The sequence below is a fragment of the Daphnia pulicaria genome, chromosome 8 (genome assembly GCF_021234035.1).
Source record: "Daphnia pulicaria isolate SC F1-1A chromosome 8, SC_F0-13Bv2, whole genome shotgun sequence".
Lineage (NCBI taxonomy): Eukaryota > Metazoa > Arthropoda > Branchiopoda > Diplostraca > Daphniidae > Daphnia > Daphnia pulicaria.
The window spans coordinates 15,097,956-15,110,792 of NC_060920.1; the positions used below are offsets into that span (position 1 = coordinate 15,097,956).

Here is a 12,837-nt window from a genome sequence, read left to right on the forward strand (position 1 = left end):
ACGCATATCATTATCATAATTTATGGGACTAAAAGAGAATATCTCCAAAACTAAAGGATCACACAGTACCATTCAATACTCATTACTAGATTTTCCTGTTTTCACATTTACATCAGGAATGAAAACTAAACTTGGATTGCCTCTTCCATAGCTTTCTTGTAGAAATCCATGTAAGGGGCATGGCAATAGTACTCACTAAGGATTGGATTAGAAAAAACATCCTTATCAAGTGTTTTAAAAACTGGTTGTCCATTCCACTTCCCAACCTGAATGAAATGATGACGCATTTTTAAAATATAGAAAAAGTATAAAAATACAGGATATATTCATACCTCCCAGCCAGGGACATTGGCCATTAGTTTCTCCTCTTCATCTCGCAAAGCTCTGCAGTGCTTTAAGAATCTACAAAAAATTTAAGGAAATTACTTCTAAGAACTAGATTATGTATACTGATGAAATTCAGTTTAAATTAGTGCTTACGCTCTATCCTGTTCAGCCAACAGCAAAGGCAAGGTTGCTAAATGTGAACCTTTTTTTTCAACCCTCCGATGGAGAATTCCAGGATAAACATGGTTAAAGTAATAGTAGGTGGTGCAGCCATTGAGAATTATAAATCCAGCAAGCAACCTTCCTCCTGTATATACATTGTAAAAAAATTGTAATTAGCAAAGAAAGATGTAAGGCCTGTACTATTTGAACATAAAAAACCACAAACATTGAAGGTAAAGAAATCAAAACTATTCTACGAAAATGTAATCGAGACATACCTCTAAAGAATGTTTTTGCTGGATTACGAGCATACTGAATTTTTTCATATCCTCCAGGAGGTGGCAAATCTTGCTTGATGGTGGCATCCATCTTTGCTAACAGCTGGATACTGTTGTCTGTTGTAAACACCTGAATCAGCTCAGCTATACAATCACCATCTGGCGGAACATGGCAATAATTCAATAAACTCACGGAAACTGAAAAAAATATATCAAAATAATATCCTTTATTCCTTTGAACATAAAAATTTTTTTATCTTCAGCATAAATATTTTAATTTCGTAAAAGGTTCTCAGAAAATTTGTGAATAATATAAATGTATGGCAACTGCAGCAAAGTACAGTTGTCGTTGTCATAGCGACGTGAAAATGGAATTGCAAAAGATGATTCAAATCAAAACAAATAAATTCACTGGAGATCTTTTTTCGGTTTACGTAATTTTCATGTGCTTAATTGGCTACTACTTTTTAAACTTGTCCTAATTCTTACGTGACAAAAACTTCAAAAATGGATTTCCGGAAGAGTGATAGTCCAGATGAATACTACAAAGCTGTTCATCAACTTAAACAATTTTTGTCTGAAAGTGATAGTTCAGATCAACAAATTTATAGAAGTGGATTGAAGGTTGTATTAACTATTTCTAATGGTATAATCAAAACTAAATTGGTTCCTGTTCTTTGTGTACAGGCATCAGAAATAAGATGTGATCTTTCTTCATCTGAAAATTCAGAGACAAAATCACTTTCTGCTCGTAAAGCTCTCTTCAAAAGCCCAGTACCTAAAAAAAGTGGACTTTTCATTGAAGGAAATAGTTCAGACTACATTTTAACTGGAATGATTCAGAAACAGATAATCTACATCAAAGCTTTGGAAAAAGAAGTGTCATTTTATAGGGTACTGCTGATATATTTACAGTTAGTAATTTTTTGTTTCACATTTAAATGACAGTTTGGTTTTACGATACTTAACAGAAACAAGTACCTGGAATCATAAGTGAAACAAAGGTGATGATTTCTAATGAAGAGTCTAATAGAATGGGCCAAGCAAATGTTGTGACACAAAGGCTATTTTCACTGATTGACACAATATCCAATGCAAAATTTTCTGTTAGTCATGAAAGTTGTGAAATTCAAAGAAAAAAAGTTTTGCAAGATTTAGCTGGAGCTCAACAACAGATCCAAGTGTTGAACCAACAATGGACAGAACATACTTGTTGGAATGGACAAAATAAATCAAAAACATCTGAAGACATCAGTAGGTATGGATCTCATTTTCTATTGTACATTTTTATGTATGTTTTTGAACTGTTTTATGATGTAAAGAAATTATCAAAAGGTTAAGAATTTTCTGAAGTAGTGAACGTGGTAGCGTGAAGTAATCGTGATAGCGTTTTTTAACACAAATGATAGATTTTAATTGATTAAAATTACATTCATAAACTCTTCTCCTTCAATTAATTCAGAAACAGAAGGTTAGGTGGCGTAAGAAGGTTCGATTCGATTTTAACAAGCAATCTCCCACTCAACCGCACCGAAAAACCCCGTTGAGATTGCTTGTTAAATCCCTCCTTAACGTTTTTCGTATTTTTACGCCACGATAATTTCCATTTACAAAATTTCATCGATATTTTAATGTTCATTTATAGATAAAGATGTTCTTTCTTTTTTGTTTTAGTAGGTAAATCTAATGCTCCTATTCCTATATCAAATTAAGGCGGTCTTAGTTGTACGTTTTACGTACTTCTAGTCATTGTGCAAAAGCTCTTTATTTCGCTTGTTTGTTTGGAGTGCTTGCGTTGTTGCTGTAAACCTGACCCTCCCTCCTCCCTGAACTCTATTAACTTTGAACAAATAATATTTCAAAGGCTCATAACTCAGTCTTATTTTCAATCTTATTTTTAATGATATACTTTTTTTTAGAGAAAAGTCCGAATTGCTGAGTACGGTAAACATGTTGCGTTCCACAGTTTCGGGGTTACAGCAGCGGGAAGCCGATGCGTTAAGACAAGTCCAACAAAGCGTCGAAGTCGCCGAACAAGCTCAGTTAGAACGTGTTCAAGTAAGTTGTTTAAAACTCAATTAAAACTCGACAACTAACATTAAAAAATTGATCCCTGATTTTTTTAAATATTCAAACTTTTGCACCTGCTTCTATTCAGATGGAGAGTGAAGTTCGACGTTTAGTTTCCTTGGTTGAACAGCATGAGCAACAAATGACCACCCTTAACGCGGACCATTCGAGACGGCTGCAAGAAGAAAGAACTCGATGGGAATCAAAGCAAGTTGTTCTATTTACCCTAGCCTTTTTGCCTAAACTTGTAATGTTTTCCTTTTGAAAACTCACGCACTGTGAGATGAACTGTCCGACCAGCAGACATTAATTTAGGGCTTCTGAATTATTCTATCATTCAGATTGGCAGAACAAACGAGCGCTCTGAAGCGGGAGAGGGATCTGCGGGACGAGGCTTTAACCCGCTTATCATTGGACTTGGAGCAGTCCCAACGCAATGAAGCTGTCCTTAAAAACGAAATTCAGATCAAGACTAATCTACTGGACAGTAGCCGACAAGACTTCCAACGACAGATTAGTATGAACAATCTTTATGCAAACGGCTATGACGATCAAACCTCGACAAAGTTAATTAGAGTAGACACTAGCTGAGTTATTGATTTAATTACTCGGCCGTACCAGTCCACTGAAACATTCTGGATACTGTGTGTAGCTTGCGCCTTTAGTCACTACATTCCAAACGCGCCAAATCCTTGATTTTAAGCTTGGACACTATTACTTTTCCATGCAGTGTTTCTTATCATGCCGTTTGTAATCATGAGTTTCCTGGTTTAGATCCGTCTTAGATTTCAAGATTAATGAACGAATATTTACATTGTGCGTAATTTTATGCGGTTTAGGTCAAATGCAGAGTGAACAAGGTCGACTAGCAGGACAGCAGGCAGAGCTGCAACGACGACTGGGCGAAGCAGAACTGAGAGCCGATCTAAACTGTAAAGCAGCAGAGCAAGAAGCCAACTCAGTGCGGGTTGAGGCTGAATTTCTGCGACGTAAAATCGATCTACTCAGCAAGGAGGCCGAAAACAGAAAGCAAGACTACGACAAAGCAATCAAAGAGCTAGAGCAACGGAATCTCGAGGTAAGACGCAGTACAAATCTGGAGTAAGAGTACGGGGGAACCAAATCCAAAAACCTAGTACAAACGCATGTAATGAGATTGTCTGATGCGTTTCCCCAGTTTGGGCTCGGTTATGCAATGTTATGGCCAACACCATGCGATATTTCGAAACACAAAATAGACACCACACAGGCCATAGGCCATACATCAATAACTTTGGTTCACCTCTTCTCTCCGAATTCCTAATTGAATCAATATGTGCCCACCTGCTGATATTGATTTCAGATAAAAAAGAGATCAAGACTACCGGAGCTGTAAAAAAAAATTCTAGACGTTTATGTCATTTGATGACATTATGACAGGAGAAAAAGTTTGCATGTCGATCGATACAAGTAGAAGTTCGGAAAGTTTGGTAAATAAAGCCGGTTCTGGGTAGTGGGTAGAAAGAAGTCGAAAGTAACAGCCTTAACAGACAGCGGACAACCATATAGTACGTGCTCATCCGCGCAAATTCTATGCTTTTTGTACCTTCTGTTTGTAGAAATACCGTCCCTTTACGAGTTTTTTTTTGGAGGGGTAATTGTTTCTTCACGGTCAGTGTTGATTTATGAAATAAGAAAATTGTTTTCCTTTTCCATTGCTACAGTTGCACTTAGCTGCAAGCCAACGCGAAGGTGAGAGAGTTCAAGCGGTCAAATCCGGCTCTCAAGCTTCTTCGCTGGTCAAATATCTCGAACAGCGAGAAGTTTCCCTACTGCATTCCCTACAAGAAACCAGAAAGCAACATGGTAACATTTTTTTCTTTGTTATTCCGAAGATATTACTTGAGCACTCTTTCTGCTTATTTTGTTTATTCCTTGTTTCCTCATTGCTTTGTTTTTTTTTGCTTATTCGTGACTTTACAGATGAGAAGTGCAGAGAAATGACGACCATCATTGACGAGCAACGTTCCATTATTCAGACGCTCAAAGAGGAGTATGCCGCCTTAATCGAAGATTTCCAAAAGTCCCTGGTGACGAACGACAGTTAGCCGATACAGCCCCTTGCCCGTCGTCCCGGCAACTGTAACAACACTGCTCGATTCCTTGTGTACATTCTACTCCGTCCGGAAAAAAAGTGTCCTTCCGTCCAGTAACATCCGCGTGTGTCACCTAGTAAAGAACCCCATGACACGCAGATGATGAATACTATGGCATGTTTTCAACAAGGAACCAGATATGGGGAAAGGCGAAAATGTTGGTGATTTATTGCAAGAAAGTAGACTTATGATGCCATATAATATGCGTTGCTTGTTAGTATAACCCTTTTTTGTGACTATATGGCCAAGTTAGAGGGTATTTCTTTATAGGGTAAATGATTCAAAAGCCACTAGTTGCGCTAAGTGGCGTCTTTTAGTTATTGTGAGAACTTTGACAACTGAGACTCGAGTTTAAAATTTAAAATTGTTGAATATTTTCCGCATTACACTCGTTTCAAATACAAACTCCGGAAATCTCAGACGTGGGTTGTACATGCCTTCTCAAGTACACAATTTCGTTCGTTCTGGCACTTTAATTTGAATTTTAGTCGAATAGTTTTATGCATTTTATTATTATTATTTATAATTTGTTCGTACTCGAAAGGGAAAATAGTTTCCCAACCCTTCCGAATTACATCCAAAATTACAACGTCACAGACTCACAGCAGCCATCTTGAATATGACAAGATAGGTCGTCTGCATAAAATAGCGTTACAAAAATGTGTGCAGTCGGCACTAGTCTTTTCCAGAGTCCAGCAGACCACGTGTGTCCAAGGAATTTCGTTGCAGTTTTCTCGAGCTGTGCACGAGTTTCTTCGAGTTGCCTTCCCTCTTTTCCAGGAGACTTTACATTTTACCAATTGTTACGAGGCTACCACGATGGAATCTTCTCTTTCTGAAACGTGAGTAAAAAGTGTCGATCCTATTATTTTTCTGTATTTCTTCCTGCATTTTGTTTTCCTTACTTTGTATTTTTTCACGATGAGTTAGGCCCTACTAGACTAGGCTTGAGAAAAGATCAATGTTTTTTCATTACTGTCTTTCTCAACATTTTCTATGAAACATAAAACACTGGCTTGTGTTATCTTTGTTGATGAGGTAGTCTCTGTGGGGAGTCTACACACCTTTTTTTCACTTATAAGTATTATTGAGAACCTGAGAAAGGTGTTGCTTGTTACTTAATTGTAGCATTGCCACGAATTTTTCTGAAAATGAGTTGATGTTGGAAACCTAGGAAAGAATCATTTCTCCATAGTCATAGTCAAACAAAACAAATGTCTGTCCACAATAGCCTTCTTTTTCCTACCTCTTCACTTCACGTGAATAACGACAATCGTTGGTCGAGTACCTACCGGTACTACTTCAGAGGAGGGGAGTAGGTTTATATTACTACGCTACTCTGCTTCAACGCCTTCTTTCTTATTATAGTAGAGTTATTTGCTTTTTGATTTGTTTACCCGGATCTCTCTTAACTTATCACAGGTTTTTTATTCTCCGTTTTATTTACTTTGCTCTCGTCCGCATTCGGCGAATATATAAAAATACCTAAGTGGAAAGTCCCCGGGTCCCTTCTAATAGCTTTTTAATATGAAGCAGTAAAAGAAAGAAAAAATGCGATTCTCTCTTTTTCTTTTTATTAGGTCTGTATATTTTCCATATGACCAAGCACGCGATATATGTCTGCACAGCATGGATCATATGGAAGTACAACCTGAGTTCACTCAATTTTTGAGTCTTCGGGATTTGCGAAATTGAAATCCCATTCTGATCACTCGTTCTGAATAGACTTATTGTTCTGAATAGACATATTGAAATCATCAAAATGAACTTGATTTTTGAATACTCTGCATCTGGAATTGGCACATTTTCAGGTCTCTGAAAACAAAAACTGTCAACCGTTGACAGCAGGTTATCTGCGTACTTCGTGGCCTTTAATCAAGCATGGTATCCATAACGTCCATGCCGTCCAACAACCGCAATGTTTTGTTGGGAGATCAACAATACCTTATAGATCCCCCTTGTTTGAGCCTTACTTTGAATCACTTCGATTCCTCGTTCGCCTCTTTCGATGTGATGTCTTATCTTAGTTACGCCGTGATGACAGTGCGAAACCTAAACAATCTGTCGATCAGTTGTCATTGTCAGCAGAGACGATATTAAGTGCTCTATATCGCTCTGTTTTTCTTTTGGAAGGGACAACTATCAATTGAAACTTGCGCTGAAACCAGGGTTCACGGAGAGCGCAGTAGACTACACTTACAGTAAGTGCAGATGCTACGCGAAGTGATCTGTGGAAAATGAAAGTAATTTTTTTCTGTTTTTGTCTTTTGATACCTTGCTTTGTAATTGACAGATAAATATTTGAATCGACCAGTCTAAGGGAACGAAACCTATTGCGGTTCTAGTAACAGTATTGAGCTGCAGGCTTGTTGTTTATCGGCGTAAATGGATTACCCTATCCTCTGGTTTCACATCCAATGCCAAAGTAGAGGTTGACTTGGCCTGGCTTTGCACTTCCCGATGATTTATAACTTTGAAAGATTGATGGTTTCACACTTTCACAATCAACCAAGATCAGCTCCCTGTGTGACTCTCAACACCCTTTCAGAAAAGCGCCTGCATCAGAAGACAAAAGGGTAAAACCTATAAGCTAGATCTTATTTTCCCTAGCTTTTCTCTCGATTTCTCTCGGAAATGAAGATTTATGATGCTTTTTGGTGACTTGTGTACAGCGCAATGGAAAATGTGTAATGGACTAAACGACTGTTTTGAAAAGTAGGCTCTTGGATTCACTATCTTATTTTTATATGAAAATCACAGTGTCACCCCTCCCCGATTTCCCAGTTTTTTCCAGTGTTCGCCTGTTGCAATTTTTGTTTTAGAATTAACATCATTGGTCCTACACCAACGATTACTAGAGTGCAAATTTTATCGATCTGATAATGGGGACGGTATATCGCCCTCTTTTGTTTTGTGTGTATAGTAGGTGATCACTTTCAAGCGTGAAATATCATCCAGGATACACAATTAAGCAATCAAGGAGTCGCATAAGAAACACAATTTATTTAATGGGAGAAACGCAACCAAAACACTTTGGCATTTTTAGCATCTCTCTTTAATTTCAACGGATTTACATCCCGATTTTTACTACGACTTTTTCCATTTGCAACGTTTGTGTATTCGAACCTTTTTTGGTTGTAGAACGAATGCATAGTTCAAAAGGATTTCTTTCAATTCTAAAGCAAGAACGGCATTAGTTAATGCTCTGAAAACTTTTCTCTTTAAGTTGTGCTCTTCACCATTTGATGACGAACATTTGAGGAGGAAAAAAGTTCTCAGTCGACTACTACATCACATCGCAGGATGAACAAAGAGGGGGTAATGGCTTATTGCCATTACTGCTTTCTACTCAATGTTCCTGATGCTCATGTATTATTGATTTACTAGTATAGGCATCTTCCCTGAAGCAAGTTCCGAATCATCTCCAGAGCTAATTGAATCGATTCTCATTTTTATGTATTGCATCTCGGCTTGATGTGCACGTACGCATTAAATGTTTCTCATCACTCTCCTGATCGCAATTAGAAAGACGACGAAGTTAAGTGTAGTGTTAGATTTATGCAGAAAAAAGGGGAAAAATTACAAGAAACTTTTGTACGATTCGTTCTGTCTGTCAAATTCGCAGCTATGCTTTAGCGTAAAAACTCTTCGCCTCGCAAGTTTGAATTTAACATTGTTCAACAATCTCAAACAAATTTGGTTAATTTTCCAAGACTTATTTTGTTTTTCTCCCCTTATTCAGTCACGTAGAAAAAATGCCGATACTGCCTGGGTTGAATCACAAATTTTACAGCCAAGAATTCTTTGGTCTCTAAAATCATTTTTAAAAATTGAATAATTAATATACCAACTACAAGTGAATAGTCGGAAACAATTCTCGTGGGATTTAAATCTGATCAATGGATTTTTTTTGTGTGTGAGAAATGTGTGAATGCTATCGGGTTCCAATGTTATGACTTATGACGGATATTAATTCAGTTAAAATATTTCTTTCGAAAGTTTTTCGCTATCCGCTTATATGCAGTGGTGTGCTCTACCTTTTCCTGTTGCCCTGCCCAAATTTTCGGCGTTACCTAGACAACCGTACTTCTTTTCTTCTCATATTGAAGGTCCTATTTTTATAGTTGTTGAACGTATTCGCTCCAACTAATTGAATTAGAGTGTTCAGAAATACAAAAGAGCTAGTCTGTGATAGGTTCATTATTAAAATCTCTGGCTATGAGGTAGCCCTGCTCAATGTATTGTTGCCGAATCAAAAGACGTGACAAATGGCGTTGTTTTCAATCTTGAAGTTTGAATGCAAAAAAAAATAAAATAAAAAAAACGACGGTGGAGACCACGCAAGCGTACCGTACCCGTCATCCTTTCCATTTCTGCCACTAGGTCCAAAAGTTCCGGGACGTAGGGAGGGAAGTAGAGGAGAGGGCGTATAGGAAAACACGACCGCAGTGAGAACACTGACTCTAGTCGGAATCAGTCGTGTCTTCGTAGTCAGCTCTGCGCCGTTTAATTTCACCTATCGGGTGTGGACTTTTGATCACCTATTTATTGGACTCTGTGGAATTCTTCATCGACGCTTCGAAGCTCTTCGATTGCAAAGGTGACTTTCTCTCTTCAATTTGCACGTAGATTGATTTCGAATTAAAGATTTTCAAGCGAGTCGAGAAAATTGAACGAGAGAATTTTGCCGACCGTGATGATGTCACGTTCCAAGACAGAACGGTTTCAGAAAGAATCCGATGGCTTCTGCCAGCTTTTTCCTTATTTCCCCCCTCAGATTGATTGGCCATCGTGCTTCCGTCTCTCCAGCCTTTTGCTTTCGTTGGGGCATCGGAAGTGCGTTATACATTTTGACGAGATGCCATCTTGGCGACGTTGTCCAAGTGACAGCTTGCTCTTATCTCATTATACCACAAGACTTAATCTCTCCATTGGGGCGAAAGTAATTGAACATATTAATAATAAACGTTGAATTGGCGCATTGTGTAATAAAGAGTGCCCAAACTAAAGTTGCCAGGCGATCAGGATCAGGATCAATATGAAAAACTCTTTACTTTACGTATTGCACAATTGTTCTTGTACGCTCTCACACTCAGCTACCTGTTCTTTGTTATTAGTAAGTATACGTTGTACATCCGGCAAGAAGAGAAGAAAGTTGAGAATGATAGCGATGCGAGACGACAATAACCCCGGAGATAACTCAACTTTCAGGCTGTACTTGTAAACAGCGTCAAATCAACTTCACCTGAGAAGAAAGTTTTCAGAATGACTATCGTGTTTTAGATTCACTTCCTCGCCTATGGAGAAGCGCATTTTTTTTTTTCGCAGTTTTTAATTTTTTTGGGGCAGCCATCCGGTTTCAGTTGAGCGTATTCTTATCAGTTGGTTTTTCTACCAATCATCCTCGGTCCCATCAAATGTGACCATTTATTTGCTATGGTTTACGTGCACTCGTGAACACGCAATTCTGATCTGTTTTGTCGTTCTTCCCTTCATGGGACGTTGTGAATCTATCTCGGTTCAGTAATAATCCAAGCACCATATTATTTGTGCATTCGAATTTTGTTTCATGTTTTTCAAATTCGTTTGCTGGCTTTTGTTGACGTTGGTTTGATCACTGCTGGTTACTTGCCTCGTTCTGATGTCTCATTCCGTGATGTCTCATTCCCTGCGTCGGTTGTGTTGGAGCGTAGGAGCGTAGGATTAGGAGACTTGATCAATGTAGATTGACCAATCCCTCTGGTCATCAAATTCTATCCTATTGGGCAGTTGGGCGACAGTTGCCAAATTGGTTTCAAGACGAAGGCCTTGACAAAACAAGATGGAGTATGGGTATTACACACAAAATGAGACTGGACTCTATCTATCACTCTTTTTTCCTCGCTCAGCTTCATCTCAATGCTCAATTTAGCAGTAGTAGGGTCCCCCGTCCCCTATTCCCTACATACGTAAGTTATGGTCGTGCACAAAATTACACACCCATAGAAACCCTAGTGAGAGGAAGAGTTGTGTAAAATTTCACAATGACATCACAATTAGTTAGTGAACAAACAACAAAGCCAACAAACATACATGCGTTGTGTTCTACTCCAGAGGTAAATGAGGACAGCTAATGCACCTTCACGCAGGGTACATTGTGCATTGGCGTCTTATATTTAGTTTTGGGAAGTTCATGGCGTCATCTCTAGGCTTATCTCATCTACCGATTGCTTTTTGCTTGAATCATTTCCATTTTCTTCATGTAACAAGCGGTTTTGCCTTGCATCTTAAGGTCAAAGGCGAACGAGTTAATGGAAATAATTAAATGACGTGATTGATGCAATGTCACAACCATTTAATCCAGCTAGCTATTACCTTATCGATATACTGTATTGATTTATGTAATAACTATGATTGTAGTAAAACCATTATACACTTCTTTTTATGTACATGCTCATGCAAGTAATCGTACTATTAGGTTGTGTAAAAAAAAATGTGACGGGTGTATCAGTGTGTCGTATATTTAGTCTTTATGCTATTCTCGTCCCATTCCAGCAATGCGACGGAGATGAATCCTAGGAATTGCGAATCCACAATTCCGTCTAATTCACAAGTGAAACGAGTCGGTTATAAGATTTCAGTAATTCGATTGAAGCCACTGGGAAGACGATTCGTGTGTCACGTACACCACATATGACTAGTCATTTTACAATAATAAGCTGATCAAAACCCTGAGTTGAAAGGATTAGATTCCTCGTTGGTAGCGATATTCCCGCCACCAATCAGAGGGATGCTCAAATCCATGTAATTGTTGTCCCCTGATGCCCGTTCGATCTGAGGAGATTGCACGGATGAAATCGTAGAGATGCATTGTGCGTCAACATTTTAATCTTCGTCGAAGAGGGTTGCTAGCAAATGAAATTCACCAGAAAATCGAACGTGGAGAACCTTATTGACACCGACTGTGTATTTAACCACTAGAGATTGTATACTTTCCCCTCTCCGTGTAATCCTGACGAGGAGAAAGAGATCTATTGACGCCATTGCGTAGGTAGTCCCCTGTATGGGCTGACGAATCTGTGCTAATGTGGTAAAAACGGCAACGGCAAGGAGATGATGCGACAAGTTGGCAAATGCACCCTTTCGATTCACAAGTCCCTGCCTGATGGCGTGCGGTGCACTTATGTATTGCGCTATATCGGCTGGTACTCGAAAATTACGTCCATCGTCGGTATTCTCAGCGAGTCGACGAGTCCGACCAGCACGCAGTTCACACAAACAGCACACTATTGAGCAAACATAGAACTGCAGTACCTGTGCAGAGTACCTGTACGGAGTATATCGCGAACATGCGTTAGCCGCCAATTTTTTCAAAAGTGCGTGTCAAAAGGTAAATCCTTACCGGAAGCAGTATATTTCCCCCTTTTTTGAAATTTCACATGCGACCAAGTCAATTTTTGAAGCAAGAAAGTTTATGTAGGACCTATACTTGTCATTGATTATTTTGCTGGCGGAGTATGAGGAGAGAGGCGTTTTGACTGCGGTATGGACTGGTGCGATCGTATTAATGATTGACATATTCTTTGTGCTTCTAGCTTCCTCCTTTCTGCTGCTTGACCTTTCGATCGAAATTGATTTTCTTGGGTTTATCGGAGAATATATAGCGGACAGTGTTTGCATACAGGTGATGGATGCATGAACGCCATAACAAAAAAGACCAATGTGGAAAAAGAGTGGAAAATAAGACGGTTCGGGATTATTGATGAGAAAAGAACTTGGTTCTAAATTGAGCCCTGTTCACTTTCTCGCTAGGTGATTATGATTGATGCGTTGACGGGTGCGTGAGTTCCGATCCCTGTCTTCTCTCTACCGATGCAGCCAGTCAT

General features: G+C 38.8%; 3 protein-coding genes across 5 annotated transcripts in view; 2 read left to right on the forward strand and 1 right to left on the reverse strand.

Annotated features, from left to right (window-relative positions):
- Nucleotides 1-71: 71 nt before the first annotated feature.
- LOC124312183 (NADH dehydrogenase [ubiquinone] 1 alpha subcomplex subunit 13-like) lies at nucleotides 72-927 on the reverse strand. The gene is made up of 4 exons (XM_046776691.1): nucleotides 768-927; nucleotides 481-634; nucleotides 333-402; nucleotides 72-266 (listed from the first exon to the last, which is right to left on the reverse strand). The coding sequence occupies exons 1-4, from the start codon at nucleotides 856-858 to the stop codon at nucleotides 126-128; spliced, it is 456 nt and encodes a 151-aa protein (XP_046632647.1). The 5' UTR covers nucleotides 859-927; the 3' UTR covers nucleotides 72-125.
- Nucleotides 928-1,121: 194 nt separating this feature from the next.
- LOC124312109 (paramyosin-like) lies at nucleotides 1,122-5,391 on the forward strand. Its single transcript, XM_046776582.1, has 9 exons — nucleotides 1,122-1,391; nucleotides 1,455-1,661; nucleotides 1,739-2,025; nucleotides 2,687-2,825; nucleotides 2,926-3,044; nucleotides 3,179-3,354; nucleotides 3,677-3,915; nucleotides 4,541-4,682; nucleotides 4,800-5,391. The coding sequence occupies exons 1-9, from the start codon at nucleotides 1,275-1,277 to the stop codon at nucleotides 4,922-4,924; spliced, it is 1,551 nt and encodes a 516-aa protein (XP_046632538.1). The 5' UTR covers nucleotides 1,122-1,274; the 3' UTR covers nucleotides 4,925-5,391.
- Nucleotides 5,392-5,671: 280 nt separating this feature from the next.
- Nucleotides 5,672-12,837, forward strand: part of LOC124312068 (cell surface glycoprotein MUC18-like) — a 42,622-nt gene continuing 35,456 nt past the window's right edge. For 2 of the 3 annotated variants that reach the window (XM_046776505.1, XM_046776507.1), the window contains exon 1: nucleotides 5,672-5,814. The gene's annotated coding sequence lies outside the window, so the exon portion shown is untranslated. Of the gene's footprint in view, nucleotides 5,815-9,412; nucleotides 9,573-12,837 lie in introns of those variants that run through there. The other variant, XM_046776506.1, reaches the window with a different exon arrangement.